The sequence below is a fragment of the Musca domestica genome, unplaced genomic scaffold (assembly GCF_030504385.1).
Source record: "Musca domestica strain aabys unplaced genomic scaffold, Musca_domestica.polishedcontigs.V.1.1 50, whole genome shotgun sequence".
In the NCBI taxonomy this organism is placed as follows: Eukaryota; Metazoa; Arthropoda; class Insecta; order Diptera; family Muscidae; genus Musca; species Musca domestica.
In genome coordinates, this window is record NW_026712347.1 from 2,192,233 (window position 1) to 2,220,207 (window position 27,975).

Below are 27,975 nucleotides of genomic sequence, written 5' to 3' on the forward strand. Positions count from 1 at the left end.
ACCATTAGAAATAAATGTAATCAGCTGGGAGCTCTACCTTACCTTTTTGTTGTACCATTATTTCCTCTAAATAATTTGTGGTTATATTGTACTTTATCATCATATGATTAATTCTTTTTATTGTATGTCCCTTCATTGTCAAATTTAATTTGTAGCGAATAATTCTAGGGATTTGATCTTTATTTCAAGCCTACACAAGAACTAACATGACCGAAAACGTTTCCTTAAGATGAACGGTTTGAAATCTTTAAATTTATATGTTTAAGCCCAACAACAGATAAATAAACTTGGCATTCCAACAATATGCTAAGGAAGGTCGAAAATTAAAGATTATTTATAATTTTTGTAGAATCTGCCACTCGTCATACGAAAATATTTTAGATATAAAAATAGATGTCATTTGAAAAATTACCAAGTCGAGTTAGTCAGAAAAAGGTTGCCATATTCAATTTAGCAAATGAGTTTACCTCTATGCCTTGGTATTTTATAAAAATTATAATATTTTATGGATACATTTTTACCGCAAACTTTATATATTTTCACACAATAAACTAACAACACTTTTGATTAAATTATATATTCCGATGATAATAGGGCTCGCTGTGATCGAAAAAGTACCTATGCACTTTATCCAAGTGTATCACAACTAAAATGTCGTATGTATCACACGATATGTCTAACTTCTACACATGAAAATTGACATTACATATGTAAAAAAACATTTCGTCTAATGGAGCATTTAATAGACAGCTGAGAGTGTAAATCGAAGAATTATTCCATTCATTCAATGTCAGACGGCTTAATTTTATTAAATTGTTATTAAGAATATGGCACTAGTATTCCTTGAAAAGTTATGGAATAAATGTCAAAAGGATTCGTAATAAAAAAGAGATCACCTTGTTATTTTTGCCATGCTAATGGGTTTAATAGAACTAGAGGCTTAAACTTACATGTTTAGATGCCGTCCTTAAATATGATTACACTTGGGAACATTGATATGTCAACATTTTTTAAATGTTTTATGCTGTTATGCATTTTTCAACAATTTTTACAAATTTCAAAAAATATTTTCAGTTCCAAAATCGGGTTGACAGTTCATTGTCCCAGCGCTGTGTCGATGCGACTACCTGTATTCTTCTACCATGGTCGCATAGACACAGCTGCAAGAACAATGAACTGTCAAACAGATTTTGGAATTGAAAATGTTGAATGAAAAATTATTGAAATTTGAAATTACTGTTGAAAATGCATATCAGAACAACCTCTGATTTACGTCGTATAAGAAAATATAAAAATCTACTTATTTTTGACAAAAAATTTAAATTTTTTTGACATATTTATGTTCCCAAGGGTTGATGCATATACTGTATTCTTCTACCATGATATTACCTAAATTCGCCAGGTCCATATCTTAAAATCTACCAATTATAAACGCTGTAAAATTTATAATTTCAAAAATCTCCTAATTGTTATTGTTGTCAATTACCAACATTCACTTATTTGTATTATTTCTATTTTCAAGACACAAAAAAAGAAATTTAGTACGTCCGAAGTATTTGGGTAACTTTCATATAAACAACATGTGCTTTACTTGTGTGGTGAAAAACTTTAAAACAAATAAAATCTACTTATTTTTAAAAAACAAAAACCCTTTAAAATGTTTTAGATATTATTGTGCCCAAGCGTTGAAGCATCTACCTTTATTCTTCAACCATGGTATACTCAATGGAAATGACATTTGAAATCCACTGGATTTTTAATGTGTTTTTAATTCCCAAATGGTACAATGAAATAAAGGTAACTTCATTTCAAATTAGCATTTCCAGGTCTGCATTTTCTTCAATTTACCTTGTCAAATTTCAATGCATAAAAAACAGTTCCCATCTCTAATTTTGTGTGTAAACAATGGATTTATGAATATAGATTTTGGCAATGATATATTGTCAAATGTATAAGTTTGAAAAAAGTGTAAAAATATGATTACATGACATTACCTTCTTAGTTCTACCCATGGTACAATAAAAAGGTATGGTAGAGCTACCAGCTGATTACAATTTTTTTCTAAGTGTGCCCGACTTATGCCAATTTTGTATATGTATTTATTGTTTTGAAAAATAAAAACAAAATATTTTCAAAATCAATGAATGGAAGAAGCTTAAATTGCGGGGCGCTCCCTAATGATATTAACAAGATTTGCCACGGAATTGAAAGATTGAAAACTTAGGACCATATTTTTGAGAGAACATCCAGGCGTTTCATTCATCTTTCGAGGTATTTGACTCATTTTAAAAAAAATGAACAAAAAATATCAAATAAATGAAAACAACTTGTTGGATATAATTTTGAATTATTCTGACAGGAAGCGGGCATAGCCTCAGAGCTGTATTTATGTAGTTTTACGAAGCTGTTCTACCTCCTTATTGTACTATGGTTCTACCCATGGTATAAGAATATAGGTGCTTCGCCACAGCTGCTGGGACAATGAACTATGAAACCAAATCAAATTTTGGAATGAAAAATTACTCAAATTTGTAAAAATTACTAAAAAAATGCATAATATAACAAATCCGATTGATCCGATTGTAATGAAACTTATATAAATATAATTATTTTTGTAGAAATATTTAAAAAATATTGACACATCAATGTTCCCAAGCGTTGATGCATTTACCTGTATTATTTTACCATAAATTCTTCATGACGGGTGACAACTACTGCAACTGCGCAATATGGTCAAACATTTTTGTCAGGTGGTACCGTCGCTGCACGGGTCCATACAAGGACTTGGGCCGGCTTCGAAAGCTTCAAAATACCTAAGAGCGGCGAACGTTGTCGTTATACGGGGAGATGTACTAGCATGACATTTAGCGCCATCTGGAATGTCCTACCTTCATTACATTTCATTGTTTACAGTGTATAACAGTTTTTCGATAGAACAACAAAATAACAAGTATTGACAACAACCGCATATATTTTATATAACAACAGGGTGTTCTGTAATAAATGCAATATTTTAGTAAATATGAAGCGCCCTGCAATTGAAATAAGACACAAGAATTTAAATTAGAGGTTATTTAATTTTGTCACAATCGGGCTACAAAATTCAGTAAAATAAAAACTACAAAAAATTAACTTTTTATCTCCTAGCACAACTTTAGATTTCCCAATACTTTCTGAGCATAGAGCCACTTCGATTTTAAAAGCTATTTAAAAAAAGACACTTTTACTGTCGATCCCATAGATAAGGGGAAAAAGCGCTTAAAATACAACCTGTTTATACGGATTAACCCACATTATTAGGGATTAATGCCTAACCCTGATTTTTAATCAGATTTATCATACAAAAATATATCCTCTTAAAATCTAAATGGTATTTACAGGGTGAGATAAAACAAGTAAATATCTGTAAAACCCGTTAAACATAGAAATACCGAAAGTAGCCGTATATTAGGGTCTATACCAAAGACAAAGAAGTATAAAGATGGGACAAGACAGAGTCAAAATATGGCAACCCTGTGAAAAATACCTCTGTTGTTATGATATCGTAACCATTACCAATGTTAAGCAATTTAAACCTCTAAGGCAGTATGCAATTATTTGGGAAGGTATATGAAATAGAATTTTTAAACCAATATTTTGGATTATCCAAACTTTTATTTGTCATCCTTTCCTATAATTGTGTTTTTTATATTAACATGCCTCTATCATGAGCTGTTATTTAAGGTAGTATAGCCCCAAACCAATTGCTCAGAATGCATTTTGTCTAGTCTTAACCATTTTACGTCTTTGTCTATACGACGACGTGGACATGCATAGAAAACTTTTGTCATGAGCTATTACAATATTCAAATGCGAAACTTGAAAAAAAAAATCTGTTTATAATGTAGCTAAAATCATCAAAACACCGAATATAGGGAGGTAACATGGGGGTTATAAAACGTGGACCGGCACAGACAATCTCCTGCCATAGGCTGTAGTATTCATTACGAACTTCAAATACCAAATTTGAAATAATTCCGGTGAATAATGTCGCTAAAATCATCAAAATACTGAATATCGGCGGTACCGTTATAGGGGGGCTATACGAAGACGTTGGCCTACATGGCCCATTTTCTGTCTTATGCTAAAGTATCCATTACGAACATCAAATACTAAATTTGAAACAATTCCGGTAAATAATGTCGCTAAAATCATCAAAATACCGAATACCGGGAGGTACCATTATATGGGGGCTATACGAAGACGTTGACCTACAGGGCCCATTTTCAATACCAAACATCCTGCAGACATAATACACATTTGAGTAAATTGTTATCAACTTACTTCATTTCGTTCGGAAGCTAGACATTGCTAAATCGACATTGAATTTTATGCTGACCAAGAATATGGGGGTCTAAAATGTATATTTCGAGGTGTTACAAACGGAATGACAAACTTAATATACCCTCCATACTATGGTGGAGGGTATAGAAAGGGGTATTTTTGGAACTTTGGAACCCTATATCTCGGGAAGTATTGATTTCCCCCAACATTTGTGATTGGGATAACAAGTACTACCTTCGGTAAAAATTTCAGAATTATCCGCCAGCTGGAGCTAAACTCAATTTAAGCCATAATTCCTTCGGCAGAAGGGTACACAAACACCCCTTTTTCTGGCTTACATATATGTTGCCAAGGTCTGGCAGTGGGTTCTCTTATCAACCTAACCTTCTAAACAGGGATCTAAATTATCGTCCGATTGAATGCTCACCACAAAAATCCCCAAAATTAAAACACATTTTCCCTAAAATTGTAAGGTTACATAAGATTAAATTTTATTTGTGATAACAAAAAAAATTACAAATATAAGAGAGTGACTATAATATTATTTATATATTTTAAATTATACTCTACTATCGGCATACATGGACGACGAGCAAAACTCGTCAACTGCATGCCATTTCCGAATATATGTATAAAATCATAAAAAATAAGACAAGAAGATGAAGAAATATACACAAAAAAAAAACTCATTAGAATTAGACACTAGAATAAGAGAGAGTATGGGGGAGGGGTATACATTAGACAATAAATGACTAATTAATAAATTACAGAAAAAAAAACAAAATCCTCTCTGCCTCAGTAATTTCGTGTCATAATGCGATCCAAATCATTCCAGCTGCATGAATAGTCAATTTGTAGAAGGCCCTTTTTGCTCATACCAAATTTACTGCTATAAATTCCACTGTAGAGCGAAGATGAGGGACGACGTCCCAGACTGCTGCCCAGGCTGCAATCGTAACAGTTGTCAGGGGATGGGGCACTGCCATAAATGGAGTGGGTGCCATAGATTGACTGCTGTTGCACGGCCTGCAGCTGTTGCTGTTGCACAGCCTGGCATTCGTAGCAATCGTTTACGCTACAACACGGCAGGGTAGCATAAGGATTGCAATAGTCATAAGTGGGTGGCACCGATGGTGGTGGTGCCGGGAATTCCAGTTTCGGGGCAGGTTTCGACACTTTGCGCATGGGTAGAGCACCGTAATTCGAAGACTTGCGTGGCATTGTGGCCGTCAGATAATCACCATCACCAATTGAACTGTGCGGCTCGGTGGACGAGGAGGTTGAGGCACCTGGCGAAGAAAAAAACATTATTTAAATAACAAATCTTTTTTAGGATAAATAAAACACTCCTGAACTTACCACCATACAATCCATATAAATTCGGCTCAACATCTTCCAAGTTGAAATTCTGAAACTTCTGTGCCATATGTGAAATCATATAATCGTCATAGTTGTCACGACGTCCCACATCGTATATGCCGCTTGGACGTCTTGACGGTCTGACATTATTACAGCATTCCATTTGACACTGGTAATGTGATGTGCGTCGTTTGCGTGGCATTGTCGCCGCCATGCGTGGTGCCATTTCCAGTGGTTCCCTCTCATAATAATAGGGTGAATGAATTGGCTCCTCAATGGGACTTGGTGAAGCTGAGCTTTCATAATAGCCACGTGGTGAGGGTGACTGACCCATCTTCCTGGAGGAAAAAAAATATAAAACCATGGTAAATATGACAGAACGTTATAAAAATAATTTAATCCTAAAATATGTATAAACTATCTACAAATAGGGAAATTTTTAAAAATATTATCGGCAAGGATCTCCCTCTCGAATATCAGTATGATACTTTGAACTTCGAAGAACAAACAAAACAATGAGGGTTTGGAAATATGTAATTATAGAAAATATATTTATTATTGGTTTTCCATCGCCTGAACCGCACTTCCCAGGAAACGACTCTACTTCTTTGCTCAGCCTCTTTTACCGCCACCTATACTATCCGGCTTCATCTTCCAGATCTTAGAATTCCTTGTTGACATATAATTTCGTAGTTGCTGACCGCTATCATCTAAATAGTGCAATTTTCTGAAGGCATCATTGCTTGTCTGATGTATTTAACACAGTCTAATGTTGGTTTTCCGATGTTTTTTATACCCTCCACCATACTATGGAGGGTATATTAACTTTGTCATTCCGTTTGTAACTCCTCGAAATACTCATGTCAGACCCAACAAAGTATATATATTCTTGATCAACATAACATTCTAAGTCGATTTAGCGATGTCCGTCTGTCTGTGGAAATCACTCTAGCTTCCGAACGAATTGAGATAGAAGGCTAAAATTTTGCACACATGTTAATTTTTCCAGTGGGCAGGTTAAGTTCGTAAATAAGCCATGCACGTTCACGTTTTCATATAGCACCCACGTAACGTTACCTCCCGATACTCGGTATTTTGATGATTTTAGCGACATTAATCAACGGAATTGTTTCAAATTTGGTATTTGAAGTTCGAAATGGGAACTACAGTCTGTGACAGAAAATTGTCTACGCAGGTCCAGGTCTTCGTATAGGCCCCATATAACGGTACCTCCCTATATACGACATTTTTATGATTTTAGCTACATTATTCGCCAATTTTTTTCAAGTTTCGAATTTGAATATGGTAATGGCTTATGACAAACAATGCCTATGTAGGTATACATCGTATAGACCCCAAAACAACGCCTATATTCGGTATTTTTAAAATTTTAACAGGATTTTTTAAGGATTTTATTTTTTGAAAATTTCCAAATTCGTTCCAAATGGTGGAGGGTATTCAAAGTTAGGCCCTGTCGAACTTACTGTATTTAACTTGTTATAATTATCATTCTTTGGAGACGGAGTTTTTTCGACAGCCTCTCCTCTTCTTCGACTTATTGTCATATTCCTTTGCTTCATACATAGATAAATTGTTATAGCGGAGATCCCCTCAAAAATGCCTTTGCATTCTTGCAGCGATGCATCGAAAAACATTGGCTTTCTTTCGTTGCTCTTCTCTTGTTGTATACGTCTCTTCTTTTTGGCTAGACTCTTTTAAACACCGAAATCTCATCGCCGAACTCATCATTTTTTGCACCGGAGACATTCCCTCCTATTACCTCTTATGTTTAAATTTTTGCAACCTAGACTTCCAATTTCCTCCTCTCCGAACTCTTAATTTTTTAACTTTTCTACTTATTACCTGTCATACAGGGTGAGATAAAAAACTGCAACAAATTTTAAAAGAATTATGGCCTTCAAACGGCCAGTGAAACCGTAATACGCTGTCCATATGTTGCTCTGCGATATTTTCCGGCGAAGCTCTTGCTTGAGGTGATCGACACTTTGGTATTTTTTAGTGCCAACCTTGCTTTCCAAAATACTCCAGAGACAATTGTCCAACGGATTGGTATTCGGAGATTTTGGTGGCCATTGTGCGCTGGAAATAAAGCGAGGAACCTCATTTTGTAACCATACTTGGGTGGTGCCTGCTGAGTGCGATGGTGCAGAGTCCTGTTGAAATGTCCAAGGCCTGCGTCCAAAATGTTTGCGTGCCCAAGGCTTTAATACACCCTCCAGAATATTTTCGGGATAATATTGGGCATTTATTCTGATGCCAATGTCGATTAATACGAGCGGAGAGCGACCATTGGCTGTTATGGCGGCCCACTTACAAACTGCTGGACAACGAATGTTTTCTCATCGGAGAAAACCAAATTTGGCAGTTCACCACTTTCGGCCAAGCGAAGCAACTCTTTACCTCTTTTGAGTCTGTTTTCTTTCTGTTGCGGTGTAAGTTCTTGCACTTTTTGGAATTTCAATGGCTTTACACCGAGCTCATTTTTCAATATTTGCCGAATGGAATATTGGGATATGTTCAGCTCATGAGCCATTTTTCGGCCACTGCGATGCTGGTTTCTATCAAGTCGCTTCTTTACTTTTCGAACCATTTCTGCTGATGTTGCGGGTTTCTTCCGTGCACTTCCTTGACGTCGGGCTACACTACCAGAATCACGGTAAAGAGCGATGGTACGAGACACAAAATATTTATTCACATTTTAATGCTGGAGTGCTCTAACGATAGGCACATGTGGTTTTCCAGGTTTTTTTTCTCACCAAAATGCTTTTGTACGCTTGTAAAGAATGTAATGAGCTGTCACTGGAATAATTTTAACAGCTGACGGGCGAGTGGCTTAGAAATGACAGCAGTCTGAAGTTGGTTGCAGTTTTTTCATCGCACCCTGTATTTCAGTTATAGTATAGTTGGTGGTGTTGGGCAGTATTAAGCAGGCTTACAACGGTAATGGCGACGAAGCTTCATAAATAATATCATATCTCTCTCTCTCCCTCTCTCTCTCTTCAACGTATTAGTCTATGCTAGGTTGAGTCATATTATCATTAGTAGTTCTTAAGGCACATTTGCATGGAGTAAAATTAAATACCGTACATTCTCTCACATTTTATGACAACAATTTATCTCATTTTAAATGACTTTTTCTCTTTCTCAATTCACTTACTTTCTCACATAGTCGTAATTCTCCAAATCCCATGGATCCACATAGCATCGCTGCGATGGCAGCAATGTGGTACTGTAAATATCCTCGGTATTATCAATGGTATAGTAGGGCGATTCCTGTTGTTCATAGGGCGAATCGTCATGGTACAAAGCATCCTGGGGCAAGGGATGTTTGGGTCCGCGTCTGCGGGGTGTTGTATGACTACGTTCACGCATTTTTTTTTTTCAAATTAAAAAAAGGCTGCAAAGAAATATGAAAAAAAATAGCAATTAATTGTATTAATTATTCTCAAAAGTTAGTATTAGTTAAATATTTGCAAAAGAACAAGAATTTATTGTGTTTTAGCAGAACTAAACCAGTTTTGCATAAATTAACTCAATATGGTTACTAATTTCAAGAGCTGTTTAGAAAAGTTGATTGCAGACAATGGCGGTAAGTGCAGACAAGAGCTTTGCTTAACACATTCTTGAAGACTGGTTTTTGTTTGCCTAAGGACTTGTTGCGAATTTAATTTCAATTAATTTCTAATCGATTTTCTGTTAACACCAACCATGAGGTTTCCCCCTGCAGAAAAATCAAAGATGACAAGATGAAAGATGTGATTGATGTCATTTAGATTCTAAATAAATTTGCAGAGCAGAAACACATAAAGACAGCCTTGTAGGGGTTACGACAGATGATGACATCTTGTCACACTACTATAAGAAAATCAGAAAATCAATCAATAACAATGAGAAAACCAGTAAAGAAAGTCCTAAAGTCGTGCGGGACCGACTTTATGATACCCTCCACCACTTTGCTAATTTAGTAGAGCTGCGCACAACAATTAAAAGTTTTTATGGGAGAATTCAATCATACACGCTATGATTATAATTATAATTTAAAGTTCAAAGGACTAAATATGCCGAAGCATTTGTATCTTTTAAATTCGGACCTGTATTGCCCATTTGGTGCACAATTAAATTGAAATCAGATAAAGATATATATGGGAACTATATCCAAATCTGAACCGATCTCGATAAAATTTGGCAAAGATATTTTTGAGCTGTATTTGATATATTTCCCTGCATATTACGGCTGTAGGTAACAAATACAACAAATCGGATGAACAATATATATGGGAGCTATAGCTATATCTGAACCGATCTTCAAAAAATTTGGCATACTACCTTCTAGACTACATTCGGTCGTATGTGCCAAATTCCATCCCATTTGGGCAAATATTAGACGTTTGGTGCACAATAAAAGGTAAATCGGACGAAGTTATATATGGGAGCTATATCCAAATCTGAACCGATCTCGATAAAATTTAGCAAAGTTATTTCTGAGCTTGATTTGATATATTTCCCCAAATATTGTTGTTACAGAGTGCATATTACGGCTGCAGAGGACAAAAATAACAAATCGGATGAACAATATATATGGGAGCTCTAGCTATATCTGAACCGATTTCGATCAAATTTGTCACACATATTTTCAGGCCTAATATGGGTGTATATGCAAAATTCCATACAATTCGGGCTGATATTACACGTTTGGTGCACAATAAAAGGCAAATCGGACGAAGATATATATGGGAGCTATATCTAAATTTTTACCGATTATCTCCAATTTCAATAAGGTTCGTCCTTGGGCCAAACAAATGTTGTTTGCAAAGTTTCATCTCAATCGGATAATAAATGCGACCTGCATTTTGTTCACAAGGATACATGGACAGACGGACGGACGGACGGACAGACGGACTGACATGCATAAATCAACTCAGAAAGTTATTCTATGCAGATCATCAAAAGGAACTATGGGTCTATCTCGTTTCCTTTTGCCAGTTACAAACAAATGCACAAAGACATAATACCCTGACCACCTTGTGATGTAGGGTATAATCAGTACCCTGCTATTGAGGTTTTTCTGGGTAATTTTTTTAACTCTGTAATATAACCGAGGTATATTGCTTATGATTTAGATAATTCAAGAATCTATTAAAAAGAGAATTCATTATATTCACAAGTAAAATTGTAGAATATTTTCAGAGTGAATGATTAGGATATATTCAGGGTGAGATGGAAAAAGTACAACCAACTTCAGATTGCTGTCATTTCTAAGCCACTCGTCCGACAGCTGTTAAAATTATTCCAGTGACAGCTCATTATATTGTATACAAGCAGACAAATGCATTTTGGTGTGAATTTTCCAGAAAAAAGGTTATTCGTGATGGAATTCAAGCGTGATAGTGTGATTTCTTTCTGTTTGGCTGGAAAACCACAAGTGGTTATCGTTAGAGCACTCCAGCATTTTAATGTGAATAAATCTTTTGTGTCTCGTACCATCTCTCGTTATCGAGATACTGGTAGCGTAGCCCGACGTCAAGGAAGTGGACGAAAGAAAACAGCAACATCAGCAGAAATGTTCGAAAAGAAAAGAAGGGACTTGATCGAAACCCGCGTCGCAGTGGCCTTGTGAGATGAACATATCGTAATATTCTATTCGGCAAATATGGAAAAATAAGTTCGGGGTTAAGCCACTGAAATTCAAAAAAGTGCAAGAACTTACACCACAACAGAAAGAAAATAGACTGAAAAGAGCTAAAGAGTTGCTTCGCTTGGCCGAAAGTGGTGAACTGCCGAATTTGGTTTTTTCCGATGAGAAAACATTCGTTGTCCAGAAGATTGTAAACAAATAAAATGATCGTGTTTTCTTGCCAAAGAGGTCTGCTGAAAATGTGCACCTTCGGTTGGCCACCAGAACTCAAGCGCCGGCCATGGTGTTGGTGTGGGTCGCCATAACAGCCGATGATCGCTCTCCGCTCGTATTAATCGACCGTGGCATCAGAATAAACGCCGAATATTATAGCGAAATATTCTGGAGGGTGTATTAAAGCCTTTGTTGCAGTTTTTTATCTCAGCCTGTATACGCATAGTTAAATTTTGATTTTTATACCCTACACCACAAGGTGGTCAGGATGTTATGTCTTAGTACATTTGTTTGTAACAGGCAAAAGGAAACGAGATAGACCCATAGTTCCTTTTGATGATCTGCATAGAATCACTTTCTGAATTGATTTATGCATGTCAGTCCGTCTGTCCGTCCGTCCGTTTGTCCATGTATTCTTGTGAACAAAATGCAGGTCGCATTTATTATCCGATTGAGATGAAATTTTCCAAACAACATTTGTTTGGTCCAAGGACGAACCCTATTGAAATTGGAGATAACCGGTCAAAATTTAGATATAGCTCCCATATATATGTTCGTCCGATTTGCCTTTTATTGTGCACCAAACGTGTAATATCAGCCCGAATTGTATGGAATTTTGCATATGCACCCAAATTAGGCCTGAAAATAAGTATTCCAAATTTGATCGAAATCGGTTCAGATATAGCTATAGCTCCCATATATATTTTTCATCCGATTTGTTATTTTTGTCCACCGCCGCCGTAATATTCACTCTGTAACAACAATATTTGGGGAAATATATCAAATGCAGCTCAGAAATACCTTTGCTAAATTTTATCGAGATCGTTTCAGATTTGGATATAGCTCCCATAGATAACTTCGTCCGATTTACCTTTTATTGTGCACCAAACTTTTAATATTTGCCCAAATGGGATGGAATTTGGTACTTACGACCGAATTGAGTCTAGAAGCTAGTATGCCAAATTTGGTGAAGATCGTTTCAGATATAGCTATAGCTCCCATATATACTGTTCATCCGATTTGTTATATTTGCTACCCACAGCCGTAATATGCACTCCGTAACAACCATATTCCGGGAAATATATCGAATGGAGCTCAGAAATATCTTTGCCAAATTTTATCGAGATCAGTTCCAATTTGGATATAGCTCCCATATATATCTTTATCCGATTTCAAATTAATTGTGCACCAAATGGGCAATACAAGTCCGAATTTAAAATCTACAAATGCTTCGACATATTTAGTCCTTTGAACTTTATATTATAATTATAATCATAGCGTGTATGATTGAATTCTCCCATAAAAACTGTTAATTGTTATGTGGAGCTCTACTAAATTAGCAAAGTGGTGTAGGGTATCATAAAGTCGGTCCCGCCCGACTTTAAGACTTTCTTTACTGTTTTTTTTTTATTTAATTAGTTAGGGTAAGTGTACCAGTAGTCGGCACTTTTAGGCACTTTCAACATTCTGAGTGAAATTTTTCAATTGCAGAAAAATAAAGTTGTTCAGATTCCAAATTTTGTTTAGTTTTCGAAATAATAAACAACAATTGAATTTGTTTTTATTAAATTGGCAAAATTTGCAATTCTATTAAAATAGTAGTTTTTTGCCAGTAGTCGGCACCATTTTTCAATGCTCGGCATGTCTGTTTGCCAGTAGTCGTTTTATGGTCATATGGTATTTCAGTAAAAAAATATTATTTTGTATATTTTTTATTTCAAATAGTATAAAACAATGCTATATTACTAATTCTCAGTTTAATCCAGAATTTGAAATTAATTTCGTTTTTTAATAGTGTTTTATTTAATTATCATTTTAAACCAAATATAGGTAGAAAATCAAGAATAGTTTGGTTACCTTCAGTAACGTATGGATTTTCAATTAAAATAAAAATGAGATTAAATAAAATAAGAAAAAAGTACCTTTCTTATATTTGAAATTTGCGAATTGATAGGCAACAATTTTTTCAAAAAGCGCCCTCCATCTAATGCGTCAAATAGCTGACTAAAAAAACCTACTTAATTTAGAAAAGTTGGTCAAAAAGCTCAAATAAAAGCAACTGCCGACTCAAAACTATTTTTTCATTTAAGTAGTTTTTGGATTATTTTTTAATACTTTTCTCAAATTTGGGTGAAATTGGTCAAAATTGTAATTTTTCTAGTAATCGGCACCCCCTGCCGATTACTGGCAAATCTATTTTTTTTTCTGTTCCTAATGTCGGCATTAAATAATATAACAGAAAAATCTTCAGACTGTTATTCACTATTATAAAATATTTCTGATTCCAAAAGTATTAAATTTATTTTACTTAAATCGATTATTAAGTTGACGCCACCACTAATTTTTTCTTTACAAACAAGCACTATCGCAAGCGTACACTCACTGACGAAAACCGTTATTCTCTCGTATTAAATGATCGGAGCTCATTGTTTTTTTACAGAAAGAGAGAAGAGAACACTGTTGATGTTTTTTTTGCAATTATTTCATAATTTGGTCAATTGTATTCTTAGTTATTTAAGTTTAAATTACAAAACTGCCGACTACTGGGACATGCCGAACTTAGACGCACTTACCCTATAATTTATTTTTATTCCTCATATTGTACTATGCATTTTTGTTGTTATCATCTCTCTCTCTCTCTCTCTCTCTCTCTTCTTAATTCCATTACTGTGAGAAATGATTTTTTAAATATTGTTGGAAAAGAGTCGGTTAAAAAATACAATTCGAAGAATGCTAATCACTTGATTGTTATTTTTTAACTTGTATTTTTTAATCAATATTTTCTATATAAAAACCAATTTAAATGTATAACTATAATGTATAATGTAAATTACCTTTATAATCACTTCAAATATTTAAATATTTTAATTAGAACACATTTATCTTAATATGATTGCAAATTAAAACACTTTATAAATTTTGAAATTCTTAACACCATTCCAAACTTCCATAAAACACTGGCCCCAGGGCAAATCGCCATACAAGACCGTACAAAGTAAGTGCGATTCAATGTTATTGACTATGCCAAGCGAACTTCAAATTCAATTTACATTTTTTGTTTGTCGCCTTGTTTCTTTTTTTGTCTGAAATATGTAATATTTTACAAATGTGACTTGCATGCAGCTGCAGCCGCATGTGGCAGAAAATTTCATTTTGTGTGGCTTGGATAAATATGAATGAACGAACGAAGGAAAATGAATGGTCAATCGATCTCAAATGGTCTGGTTTAAATGCCAACCACATTTTATCGACTAAAGGCTATATTTGTTAGATACAATATTGCCATGAGCAGAGCTAGAAATTGGAACGTGGAGTGCTGCTGCAGTGACTTGATGTGTGTTGAGTGTTGGAATCTTTTTAATTTGCAAAATATCAAGTTCATATGTCTAGGTTTGGAATCGAGATTGGTTTGGAAATGATGGCATAAAGAAGATCAATGAAAATAAATCAGGGTATTCTATGAGAGTACGTCAGGGTATTCTATGAAAAGACCTTATGGCCTTCAATCAGGCTCTTTTATGAGGAGACGTCAGGTCCTTCTATGAGAAGACCTTCTAGACTTCTATGAGAAGACTTCTAGACTTCTATGAGAAGACCTTCTGGTCTTCTATGAGAAGACCTTCTGGTCTTCTATGAGAAGACCTTCTGGTCTTCTATGAGAAGACCTTCTGGTCTTCTATGAGAAGACCTTCTGGTCTTCTATGAGATGGCCTTCCAGTCTTCTATGAGAAGACCTTCCGGTCTTCTATGAGAGGACCTTCTGCTCTTCTATGAGAGGACCTTCTGCTCCTCTATGAGAAGACCTCAGGGTCTTCTATGAGAAGACCTCAGGGTCTTCTATGAGAAGACCTCAGGGTCTTCTATGAGAAGACCTCAGGTTCTTCTATGAGAAGACCTCAGGGTCTTCTATGAGAAGACCTCAGGGTCTTTTATGAGAAGACCTCAGGGTCTTCTATGAGAAGACCTCAGGGTCTTCTATGAGAAGACCTCAGGGTCTTCTATGAGAAGACCTCAGGGTCTTCTATGAGAAGACCTCAGGGTCTTCTATGAGAAGACCTCAGGGTCTTCTATGAGAAGACCTCAGGGTCTTCTATGAGAAGACCTCAGGGTCTTCTATGAGAAGACCTCAGGGTCTTCTATGAGAAGACCTCATGGTCTTCTATGAGGAGACCTTTTGGTCTTCTATGCTATGAGAAGACCTTCTGGTCTTCTATGAGAAGACCTTCTGGTCTTCTATGAGAAGACCTTCTGGTCTTCTATGAGAAGACCTTCTGGTCTTCTATGAGAAGACCTTCTGGTCTTCTATGAGAAGACCTTCTGGTCTTCTATGAGAACACCTTCTGGTCTTCTATGAGAAGACCTTCTGGTCTTCTATGAGAAGACCTCAGGGTCTTCTATGAGAAAACCTACTGCTCTTCTATGAGAAGGCCTCTGGTCTTCTATGAGAAGACCTTCTGGTTTTCTATGAGAAGACCTTCTGGTCTTCGATGAGAAGACCTAATGGTCTTCTATGAGAAGACCTAATGATCTTCTATGAGAAGACCTAATGGTCTTCTATGAGAAGACCTAATGGTCTTCTATGAGAAGACCTAATGGTCTTCCATAAGAAAATCTGGTCTTCTATAAGAAGAGCCTCTGGTCTTCTATAAGAAGACCCTCTGGTCTTCTATAAGAAGACCCTGTGGTCTTCTATGAGAAAACCTTCTGGTCTTCTATGAGAAGACCTTCTGGTCGTCTATGAGAAGTCCTCGTGGTCTTTTTTGAGAAGACCTTCTGGTCTTCTATGAGAAGTCCTCGTGGTCTTTTATGAGAAGACCTTCTGCTCCTCTATTAGAAGACCTTCTGGTCTTTTATGAGAAGATTTTCTGGTCTTCTGAGAGGAGACCTTCATCTATAAGAAGACCTGCCGTTAATTTTCGAACTTTTTGTTTAATTTCCATTTATTTATATTCGATATATTAATAAAACGCCAAAATGTCATTTAATTGCTGACATAATATCGGCTGCAAGAAAATTGATGATGGCAATGATAATTTCAGCAATGTGGGGAAACAATTTATTGATCATGGAAATCCATTAAGGCCAGCAACAACAAAAACAACAACATGGCAACATAGGCAAAACTCAATGGAAAACTTGATTTCCATGCAAACTTTTCAAAGACAAGTTGGAAGGGGAAGAAGTTTACAACCATGCACAACAAAAACAACAAACTGATAGTTTGCGATTTTTTTCAAATCACCGCGGTAATGGAAGAGCCTGGAGTAATAATTGCACACTTATCACAACAATGGTTTCCTGGCATCGGCAGATCGTGTGTGATTTGTACCCGTTACCCATCGGAAGTAGATTGTGAGTGGTTGGTTTTTTGTTCCCCACTTTTGCTTGATTGATGTAATATTTCACGAGCCTCAAGGCGGAAGATATTAGAGAAGTGTTCGTCGGTATTCCAGATGAAATAATTACAATATCTGCACTTTTTTTCGTTGTTCCAATGATGATTATGGCCTGGCCATATGGAAAAGTGGTTGTGGCCAAATTGGAGCACCATCATAATAATCAAATATACGTCACTCGAATATTGACGATACACCATCATCTGGTGATTATTATTAACGCAGGCAGTCAAACAAGTTCGGTCAAATGGTTTCTTCGCCGTTGCTTCAATAAATATTTTGAATTGCTTAGCTTGGCAATTACAATATCCACAGTGGAATGGCAATGCTGGTTGGCGCTTGGACTGGATTTCAGACAGTGTGTTTTGGTTCGGTTCGCTTTGCTTTGCCTGGTGGCGAATCACATTTTTAAACTTGAACTTGTGGCGCTTTTTGGTTACATCACATTTGTTGCTGCTGTCATACATGTTTGATAAAAAAAGAAACGATTGCGTGAACTGTATCGCTGTTTTGGGGAATTGGAGAAAAGCCGGTCTTTTGTTGGAAAATAAACTGGGCGTGTGATGAATGGTGGCAGCCAAAAAGTAAAAAGAAATAAAAATACGATTTTGAGTGAAATTCGCATCGAGAAGAAAATTTTGCAGGAAAACAAAAGTTGATGATGGGAAAATTGTGTTTTGAGTTTATGTTTCCTATTGCGGACAATGTTGCATGTTCGTAATTAGCCATTTTTGCTATGAAAAATTAATAACGACATATTCGATGATTGGGCTATGGCTATGGAGGGATCCATGCTCGAACAACATAATTTGAAGATTGACAATGGTGGACGACCTAATTCCAGTGGCTGCTTTGCTTGACAATAAAATTACCAAAAATTATAGAGAGCAAGAAGGACTTCCGGACGACACTAAGATGTCATTAGAGCGAACTGTCCTTCATGATCATGGGCGAAATCTATATTTCATTTCACCATTCATTTCATTTTAACTTCAGCAACGGGGTAATTTATTAATTTTAACACCACATAGTGCGACATCTGCATTTCGCTAAATATAAACTTAAATTTGGACCAAAATTCATGGACTTTCGAACGACAGCAAGAAGTCGTTAAAACTATGCATATTCTGAACATTGGCGAAATTAATTTCACTTCTTACACTTTCAATCACAGGGTAATTCATAACTATTATTAGGACTTTAAAGGGCGACATCTATGTTTCGCAACAAATGCATTTACATTAAGAATGCTACTAATAGTAGTATAAAGACATATGAAAGATCACGTTTGCTACAGTTGAAAAGACAAAATTATAGTATTTAGAAGATAAAGGAAGCGAGTTGACTGGGAGAATGTTGAATTCTTAATACATTTAATTTTTTTGACTCCCGTTGTCTGAAAGATCTCGAACTGTATACATTTTCTTGATATATACTTACTATCTTAGAGAATTTAATCACCACAACAGTCAATTATCAGTCAAATTCAGAAAATTTATAGACATGATCCGGACGACACCAATATGTCGTTGGATGTGTCTATATATCCAGGCGACAACTGCGTTTTAGTTCACTTGTCACCTATTCCACTTTAATCAAACAATCATAGGTTCTGGAAATTAGCAACTATTTAGACAGAATTTGGAACACCGTTTCTGCTACTAAAAGTTGCAAAGTACAAAACCTATACAACGTGCCGTTCTCTTTCAATTATTTTAACTAGGTAAATGTGCCCGAAGTGGCAAAAAGTGTGGTTGCCAGCTTTTGATTCTGAAATAAACCAAATATGAAGGCTGCCATCTGTTTTTGAACATTTTACTATTTTTCTGTGTCTAACATTCTGGGCAAGGGAATACAGAAGGCTCCAATATAAGTTGTGTTTTTTACTCAGAAAGGGAGAGAGAGGGAGAGAAGCTAACAGGTGCAGTGAAATGCGATGCCAGAGATATCATTCATTTTTTTACGTAAAACCATAAAGAAATATTCCGATATAACCGATAGACACACTGAGTAGAGAGGAGATGCGAGAGCAAATCATCATAAGTTACGTTTCTAATTTATCGAAAGGTAGATGTCGTCCCCTTTGTACAAAATACTTTGTACATACTTTTGAGTGCGGTTGAGGCGCTGAGAAATTCTAACAATTAAAAATGAAGATTCCAAAATATCAGTTTCCCAGCTGCGATAAAATATCACATGTGTAAAATTCAGTGATCTTGGGCGCTGTCGCATATGATAATGTGTAAAATAATAAAGGACATGACCCACACACAGAGATATCGATGCGCTAGTAGGTAGCCAAGAGGACTTAAATGAATGGACAAGCAGCCATGTAATAAAAATAGATAAGAACAATTATGTGGCTGCGATTAGGTTAAGTTAGATTAGTTTTAGTAGTACGTAAGGAACATATTTTAAAAATAAAATCAGAATTAGAAAAGCATTCGAACCGTCAGGTTCTGTCTTTCCTTTCTCACTTCTTCACCTAAAATAAAGATTCATGGCGAGAGCGAGTATTGTAGTGAAATGTAGATGTCGCGAGAAAGGATCTAAACATCGAACGACATTTTTAAAACATCGAACGACATCTACATTTCACTACATTACAACTACAACTACATCAAACGTTAAGTCCAGAAATGATTTTTAGGTTGCTGCCCCATATTCTACCTACTCAGTTCCTTTTCTTGCCTTAAAATCGTACCAGATAGTGTAAAGGCGAACAAAAAGTCTCAAATCATTTGGGAAAAGCAACTAAATTTTAACAAAATCAGTTAAAGGAATTCCATGTGGGACCTCTATGTTCTTCTTGCGGTAATTTGGTCTTCGACTGAATGAACTACACTTCTGCCATATAAAGTGTGTATGCTGGGTGTCCTGGATACATTCGCTTAGCACTATTAGGACAATATATGGTGTGGGTATAGAAGCGCAGCATTCACACAACAATATATGTAAGAACGGATGTACGAAAAGCTCTAGGTATTCAATTAGTATAGTCAATAATATTTTTGATACGGTGTCTAATTTGGTGATTTTCACAGTCGAATTCTAAATAATGACAAGTAAAAAAGCTGTAAGTTCGACCGGGCCGAACTTTGAATAGCCTCCTCCATTTGGTACATATTTGGCAATTTTCAAAAAATTTAAGTCCGAATGTAGCCGTATATTAGGGTCTATACGACGACGTGGACCTGCATACGCAACTTTTGTCATAAGCCTGCACAGACAATTTTCTTGCATAGTTTGTAGTATCCATTACGAACTTCAAATACAAAAATTGGAATAATTCCGGTACATAATGTCGCTAAAATCATCAAAATACCGAATATCGGGAGGTACCGTTATATGGGGGCTATACGAAGACGTGGACCTGCGCGGACAATTTTCTGTCACAGGCTGTAATATCCATTACGAACTTTAAATGCGAAATTTAAAACAATTCCGGTAAATAATTTTGCTAAAATCATCAAAATACCGAACATCGGGGGGACCGTTATATGGGGGCTATACGAAGACGTGGATCTGCACAGACAATTTTCTGTCATAGGCTGTAGTATTCATTACGAACTTCAAATTCGAAATTTAAAACAATTCTGGTAAATAATGTCGCTAAAATCATCAAAATACCGAATATCGGGGGGGTACCCTTATATGGGGGTTATACGAAGACGTGGACCTACATGGCCCATTTTAAATACCGAAAGTCCTGCAGACATAATACACATTTGAGTAAATTTTTATCAACTTACTTCGTTTCGTTCCGAAGCTAGAGTGATTTCCACAGACGGACGGACATCGTTTAATCGACATAGAATTTTATGCTGATCAAGAATATATATACTTTGTGGGGTCTAAAATGTATATTTCGAGGTGTTACAAACGGAATGACAAACTTAATATACCCTCCATACTATGGTGGAGGGTATAAAAAAGGAGTCTATATTAACTCAATGTAGTGGATAACGATTTTTGTGGAAAAGTACCGAAGCACTCCACCGGGCTGATCGCTGACAAAGCAAAGGCTCCCACAGTCCTTTATCTACAGAAATTATATGATGTTCAAATAAGTCGATATTTGTAAAAAGCGACACCATATCCTCCGTGTCACAACATTAAACAGTAGTACGTCCCCAAATCTACATTTCTTAAACGTTGGGCGCCAATCTTTCAATTCGTCCCCAAATCTATATTTTTTAAACGTTGGGCGCCAGACTTTTTTTTAGCCTACTTTCATATATTTTTAAGAAACTTTCAATCATATATACCATTTCACATAAGAATGGTAGTATTGGATGCACTAGCAACCACTCCACTGACCTTTAGATGCAGTTTTCATTTACAACTTGTAATACTTCTTAAGTTTTAAGCAACCCTAGTTGTATGTTTCTATAAATTACGAAACTTTATGTAGCCATAAACATACGAAATGATTTCGAAATTGCAAATTGAACTTGAAATTGTTGCAATGAAATCGAAACAAAACGTTCGGATTCTCGCCTCTGAAACGAATGCAACACATCCGTTTCCGCTATGCCCGCATCATTATCTGGGTAATTATGATTTTTCCACTGAAAATTAAAGACTAAAATGGAAATCATAGAACAATTTCAATTGTTATATGGAAACAATTAAAACTAAAACACTGATTTTTAATTATATTTTTGCAGATAGTGAGGCAAGGAAGTGCAAACATAAATATTTTTCAGAGAAACGTGTGTTTTGTGGTTTGAAAACAATAGATTTGTTGTATTAAAGCAATCCATATTTGCTATTTTTGCTTAAAAGTTTTGAAAAGAAGAAGACTTAATAATCTGATTGATTTCGTTAACATTACTGCAAATCTTTGAAAAAGTCATTGCCCTGTCTACCACCCTCTCCTATTTAGCTAAAAATATTAAATTTTACAAAAAACTTTATTTATTTATTTTTTTTAAACTACAAATAATATCTCTTTAACATGAACTTGGCCATATAAAACATCATTAATTTAATTGACCATAAAATAGACACGACATGATTTGAAATTTGATTCAAAACAAATGCAATTTTCATGTACTTCACTCGCTCTGTCCGTAATTTAGGTATCAACGACAGACAACCGCTTTGAAGAAACAAAATTGAAACGCCAAATTATGGCAAATAAATTACCACTTAAAATTGAAATGAAACAAAGCGCAGCAAGGCATGAAAAAAGAAAATAATTGTTTTTTTTTTTTAATTTTTCTTTTGGAAAATAAGATCGCAGCAAATTAGGGTTGTTAAATTAAATGTTACTCTGCGTCTGTCTTCGAAAAAAAATGCTTGATAGTAAGAAAAACAATCGGCTCAGTATGTAGGTCGTGGTAAAATACAACTCTGACTCCAGACAATTTGTCTTGTGTAAACGTCAAGTTCGAATGAGTATAATCCATGGTAGAACAATATAGGTTTGATGCATCAACGCTTAGGAACATTGATATGTTAAATTTTTTAAAATGTTTTATGAAAAATAAGTGGATTTTTAAATGTTTTTTTTTGTACGACGCAAACCAGAGATTGTTATGAATTTTTCAACAATTTTTACAAATTTAAATAATTTTTCATTCAACATTTTCAATTCCAAAATTGGGACAATGAACTGTCAGCTCATTGTCTCAGCAGCTGTGTCGATGCGTCTACCTATATTCTTTTACCATGGTATAATTCATGGTTGAAGAATACAGGTAGTCGCATCGATACAGCTGGGAGAATGAACTCTTAAACCAATTTTGGAACTGAAAATTTTTGAATGAAGAATTATTGAAATTTGTAAGTTTCACAGTAGGTTTGATCAATGATGTTTGACAGTAAATAATGTTTATATCCTACACCACAAGGTGGTCAGGGTATTATGTCTTTGTGCATTTGTTTGTAACAGGAAAAAGGAAACGAGATAGACCCATAATTCCTTTTTATGATCTGCATAGAATCACATTCTGAGTCGATTTATGCATGTATTCTTGTTCGTTTGTCCATGTATTCTTGTGAACAAAATGCAGGTCGCATTTATTATTCGATTGAGGTGAAATTTTCCAAACAACATTTGTTTGGCCCAAGGACGAACCCTATTGAAATTGGAGATAATCGGTAAAATTTTAGATATAGCTCCCATATATATCTTCGTCCGATTTGCCTTTTCTTGTGCACCAAACGTGTAATATCAGCCCGAATAGTATGGAATTTTGCACGTACGATCAGATTGTACCTCAAAATAAGTATGCCGAATTTGATCGAAATCGGTGCAGATATAGCTCCCATATATTTTGTTCATCCGATTTGTTACTTTTGTCCTCCGCAGCCGTAATATGCACTCTGCAACAACAATATTTGGGGAAATATATCAAATGCAGCTCAGATATACCTTTGCTAAATTTTATCGAGATCGTTTCAGATTTGGATATAGCTCCCATAGATAACTTCGTCCGATTTATCTTTTATTGTGCACAAACGTCTAATATTTGCCCAAATGGGATGGAATTTGGCACTTACGACCGAATTGAGTCTAGAAGGTAGTATGCCAAATTTGGTGAAGATCGGTTCAGATATAGCTATAGCTCCCATATATATTGTTCATCCGATTTGTTGTATTTGTTACCCACAGCCGTAATATGCACTCTGTAACAACGATATTCAGGGAAATATATCAAATACAGCTCAGAAATATCTTTGCCAAATTTTTTCGAGATCGGTTCAGATTTGGATATAGCTCCCATTTATCTGATTTCAAATTAATTTTGTACCAAATGGGCAATACAAGTCTGAATTTAAAATATACAAATGCTTCAAGGAAATGTTAGAGTAAATTCGCAATGTACAGGAAGTTGGGCCAGAATCATTTCAACTACTCTAGCGTTGAATGGGACCTCGACAAAATGGTTCAGGAATGTGACGCACAGTGCTACTTGCAGTCACGAGAGGAAAAACTGAAATTCAGATTGATATGATTCCCCCAACTTCCTCAGGTGCTGCTGCTAATCTTCTTTTATCCCTATTGTACATTTTAGTGAGCTGTACGTTTTTTTCTTGCAATGTGGATCAAGAAATAATTTATTTATACTCGCACACAGTGTGCCTACGTTTTAGATAAGCAGAGCACTTTTTTGCCGCACACCGAGGATTAATAGAATAAGTTTAGATTTGTTCGAATTGGTCACCTTTGGCATCAATTATGGCCTTCAAGCGGCCAATGAAACCGTCAAACGCTGCCCGAATATTGTTCTGCGATATTTTGGCCCATTCCCGGCGAAGCGCTTGCTTGAGGTAATCGACACTTTGGTATTTTTTAGTTCCAACCTTGCTTTCCAAAATACTTCAGACGCAATAGTCCAACGGATTGGTATCCGGAGATTTTGGTGGCCATTGTGCGCTGGAAATGAAGCGAAGAACCTCATTTTGTAACCATTCTTTGGTGGCGCGTACTGAGTGCGATGGTGCTGAGTCCTGTTGGAATGTCCGAGGTCTGCGGCCAAAATGTTATCCAGAATATTTTCGCGATAATATTCGGCATTTATTCTGATGTCACGGTCGATTAATACGAGCGGAGTGCGACCATCGGGTGTTATGGCGGCCCACACCATCACCATGGCCGGCGCTTGAGTTCTGGTCCCCGACCGAAGGTGCACATTTTCAGCTAACCTCTTTGGCAAACTGCTGGACAGCGAATGTTTTCTCATCGGAGAAAACTAAATTCGGCAATTCACCACTTTCGACCAAGCGAAGCAACTCTTTAGCTCGTTTGAGTCCATTTTCTTTCTGTTGCGGTGTAAGTTCTTGCACTTTTTGCAATTTCAATGGCTTTACACTGAGCTCATTTTTCAATATTTGCCGAATGGAATATTGTGATATGTTCAGCTTATGAGCCATTTTCGGCCACTGCGACGTAGGTTTCAATCAAGTCGCTTCGTTACTTTTCGAACCATTTATGCTGATGTTGCTGTTTTCTTCCGTCCACTTCCTTGGCGTCGGGCTACGCTACCAATATCGTTGTTACGAGCGCTGGTACGAGACACAAACGATTTATTCACATTTAAATGCTGGAGTGCTCTAACGATAGTCACTTGTGGTTTTCCTGCCAAATATAAAGAAATCACACTATCACGCTTGAATTCCATCACGAATATCCTTTATTCTGAAAAATTCTCACCAAAATGTTTTTGTACGCTTGTAAACAATATAATGAGCTGTCACTGGAATAATTTAAACAGCTGTCGGACAGCAGTCTGAAGTTGGTTGCAGTTTTTTCATCTCATTTTGTAGTTATAAGCACGACTGGCGCCCAACGTTTGTAACTAGGCCGAAGGGTAATTTCTTCATAAACTGCAAACACAATATCATTACGGGCCTAACAAATGCAGGATGAACTGCAATGTTATGTTCAGATAATTCTTGTACAACTGGCGCCCAATATTTCTAACTTGCCTAGAGACTAATCCGTTTATCAACTTCGAATATAATGGCATGACATTGGGAAGCATTAGCTTATGTTCAGATACTCTAGTCCTGATTCATCCAGTGGCATGATAAATAATAAAAATTCTGTCAGGACTAGCACACCATCTCGCAAAATAAGTTAAAGTGGGGAGTGGGTCACCACTAAAAATACCAGCGATAAAAGATATAGAGCAACTATTGAAGATACTCTGGGATTTTGCATTTCCTGTATGTCAATATCGACATTGCGATTTAAAACTGCAGCCAAGTTTTGTGTAACTAATGCCAATAACGGTGGAGGTGGTGCCGGTGTTAGTGATATAGAGGTACAAAAAGTTTATGCAACAGATGTTCTGTTAGCACTGTTGCTGTTTTGTAAGTAGTTGGTGGTGCCCAAATACATTAGTAAGTCATTACTGGGTAATGATATTTTTTGGAATCTGCCGGCTTAATTAACTTGCAACATTTTCGGATCTGTTACCATTACTTTGGTTAATGAGGCATACGTCCTATTTTATTTACATTCAAGGTTCGAAAACAACTAATCCATTGCCGTTTTTTCTGACATTTTTCAAATATTCGATTATTATCCAGAACTTACTTTTAATTTTCAGATATTCGATTCGAATTGTGATTAAGCCCCGGAACTACATGTTTGTTGTCGGATCTTGTTGTTCTTCAATGTAACCATCAGTCTCAGTTCAAGAGAAGTTAACGCGAGATTTCCATTCCGATGACAGATTATTTCAAGAACAAATGTAACCACCTCCAACATAACAAACAGCTGATTATGCAAATGCAAATTGCAGAAATGAAGGTCTTACCTTACTTGACTTTTCAAACATAAAACCGAGGAAAATATAGGGGAAAGCCTCCAACTACTGGGTGGTGGTTTGGAGGCGATTTAACAAAAAATATGTTGTTGGATTTTCACACGTGAAACAAACGCAGCGAAATAACAACAATAATTAATGAAGTGTTTAGCGAAGATGGAAGCAAAATAAAGTGAAGAAAAAAAAAACAACAAAACAATAACAACAACAGAAAAAAGTTACAATATCAAGATTACTGAGTTTCCATGATGTCAAAAAATAGTTTTCCAAGAAAAAACGTGTGCCTCCAATGAATCTGAACAGTAGTATATACATACAACAGACAATATGAACTCAAGTGACCGGCAGGCTTTGTGTGTGTATGTGTTTGTATATTAGTAATACAAACATACAATGGCTTTGTGAGCCGAGATGAAATGCAGACAGCAACAAATAAATGACGGGAATTTGAATAAATTATGTCCACATCATCTTCATTATCATCATCATCACAGTCGTCATCATCATCATCATCTAGCCCTGCTGGAATTTTTGATATGAAATTAAAGCCAGGTTTTTTTTTGTTATTGTTGGCATTGCTACACCCCTTTCGGGCCAAAGCTTTCGGCGAACACCCAACAGGGCTGTTGAAACCTAAATTGTCTACAGTTGAAAGATTTGTTTAGAGTTTAATTACATTTGTGAAATTTCTTTGTTGTTTTTGTTATATTTGTTACGGAAGATATTTGTTTTGGGGTGTTTTGATGTTAAATGGATTGTGTCTTCGTTAGTTTTGCTCTTGTTTTTGTTTTGGTTTTTTTATTTTCTTTGAGAATTCAATGATACATTTCAAGCAGGGTTGCTGTTTATGAGATGACTTTAAAAAAAGGTGTGAAGACTACAAAAATGTAGAGATTAAAACTAATTCGTGTTAATATATTACACTGTGTGACAAAATTAATTTTTTGAATAATTACGGTGAAAATTCTGCTGATTATGAAAGTAGAGGTAAAAAGCTGTTTTAAAGTTTATATCGAGAAGTAAACAAAATAATTCCTCCATCTCCCACACTTTTGGATATTTTCGTACTAATATTCCGTATATAATATTCGACAATATTGCATATAAAAATACGAGAAATATTTTTGTGAAAAAATTGACTTAAACGAGTCAATAAAAGGGTCTTTTTGGTTCATTGTTTAAATATTGGTAACAACTTCATTTAAAATATATTTAAAAATATTTTTTAAAATTATTTGTCATAAAATTCTACTACAGGTCCTAGAAGACGTCAAGAGCCTAAATCTTACCTTAAAATCAGAAATTCCTATATATTTAAAACACATTTCTGCAAAAATCTCCAATAAAGCATAATTTTAGAAGGATGATATAAAAGACAAAAGTATTCTTCAGCAATTTTTACTAGAAGTCTTCAAAGAAAAAACTCCTTATTACCGCTGGATACCCCCAAAATAATTGCATCCATTTTTCAAAAATAAACCGAAAATATTCCCTAATTTTTTATCAATTTTTCTTCGGACCTTTCTACGAATTGCCGCAAAAAGTGATATAAAATCTCGTTTCAAGCAAAGGGGGATATACCAAAACGTGGTCCTGCACAGACAATTTTCTGGCATAGGCTGTAGTATCCATTACGAGCTTCAAATACAAAATTTGAAATAATTCAGGTAAATAATGTCGCTAAAATCATTCAAATACCGAATATCGGGGGTACCGTTATATGGGGGCTATACGAAGACGTGGA

The 27,975-nt window shown here is 35.8% G+C and overlaps 1 protein-coding gene across 5 annotated transcripts in view; it reads right to left on the bottom strand.

Annotated features, from left to right (window-relative positions):
• Positions 1–4,784: 4,784 nt before the first annotated feature.
• The window catches only part of LOC101898544 (uncharacterized), an 85,898-nt gene continuing 62,707 nt past the window's right edge, over positions 4,785–27,975 (bottom strand). For all 5 annotated transcript variants that reach the window (XM_059128414.1, XM_059128413.1, XM_059128412.1 and 2 more), the window contains 3 exons: positions 8,861–9,100; positions 5,683–6,020; positions 4,785–5,612 (listed from right to left, as the gene is read on the bottom strand). In XM_059128414.1, coding sequence (XP_058984397.1) covers positions 5,119–5,612; positions 5,683–6,020; positions 8,861–9,075 — 1,047 coding nt within the window. In that variant the 5' untranslated portion in view covers positions 9,076–9,100 and the 3' untranslated portion in view covers positions 4,785–5,118. The remainder of the gene's footprint in view (positions 5,613–5,682; positions 6,021–8,860; positions 9,101–27,975) is intronic.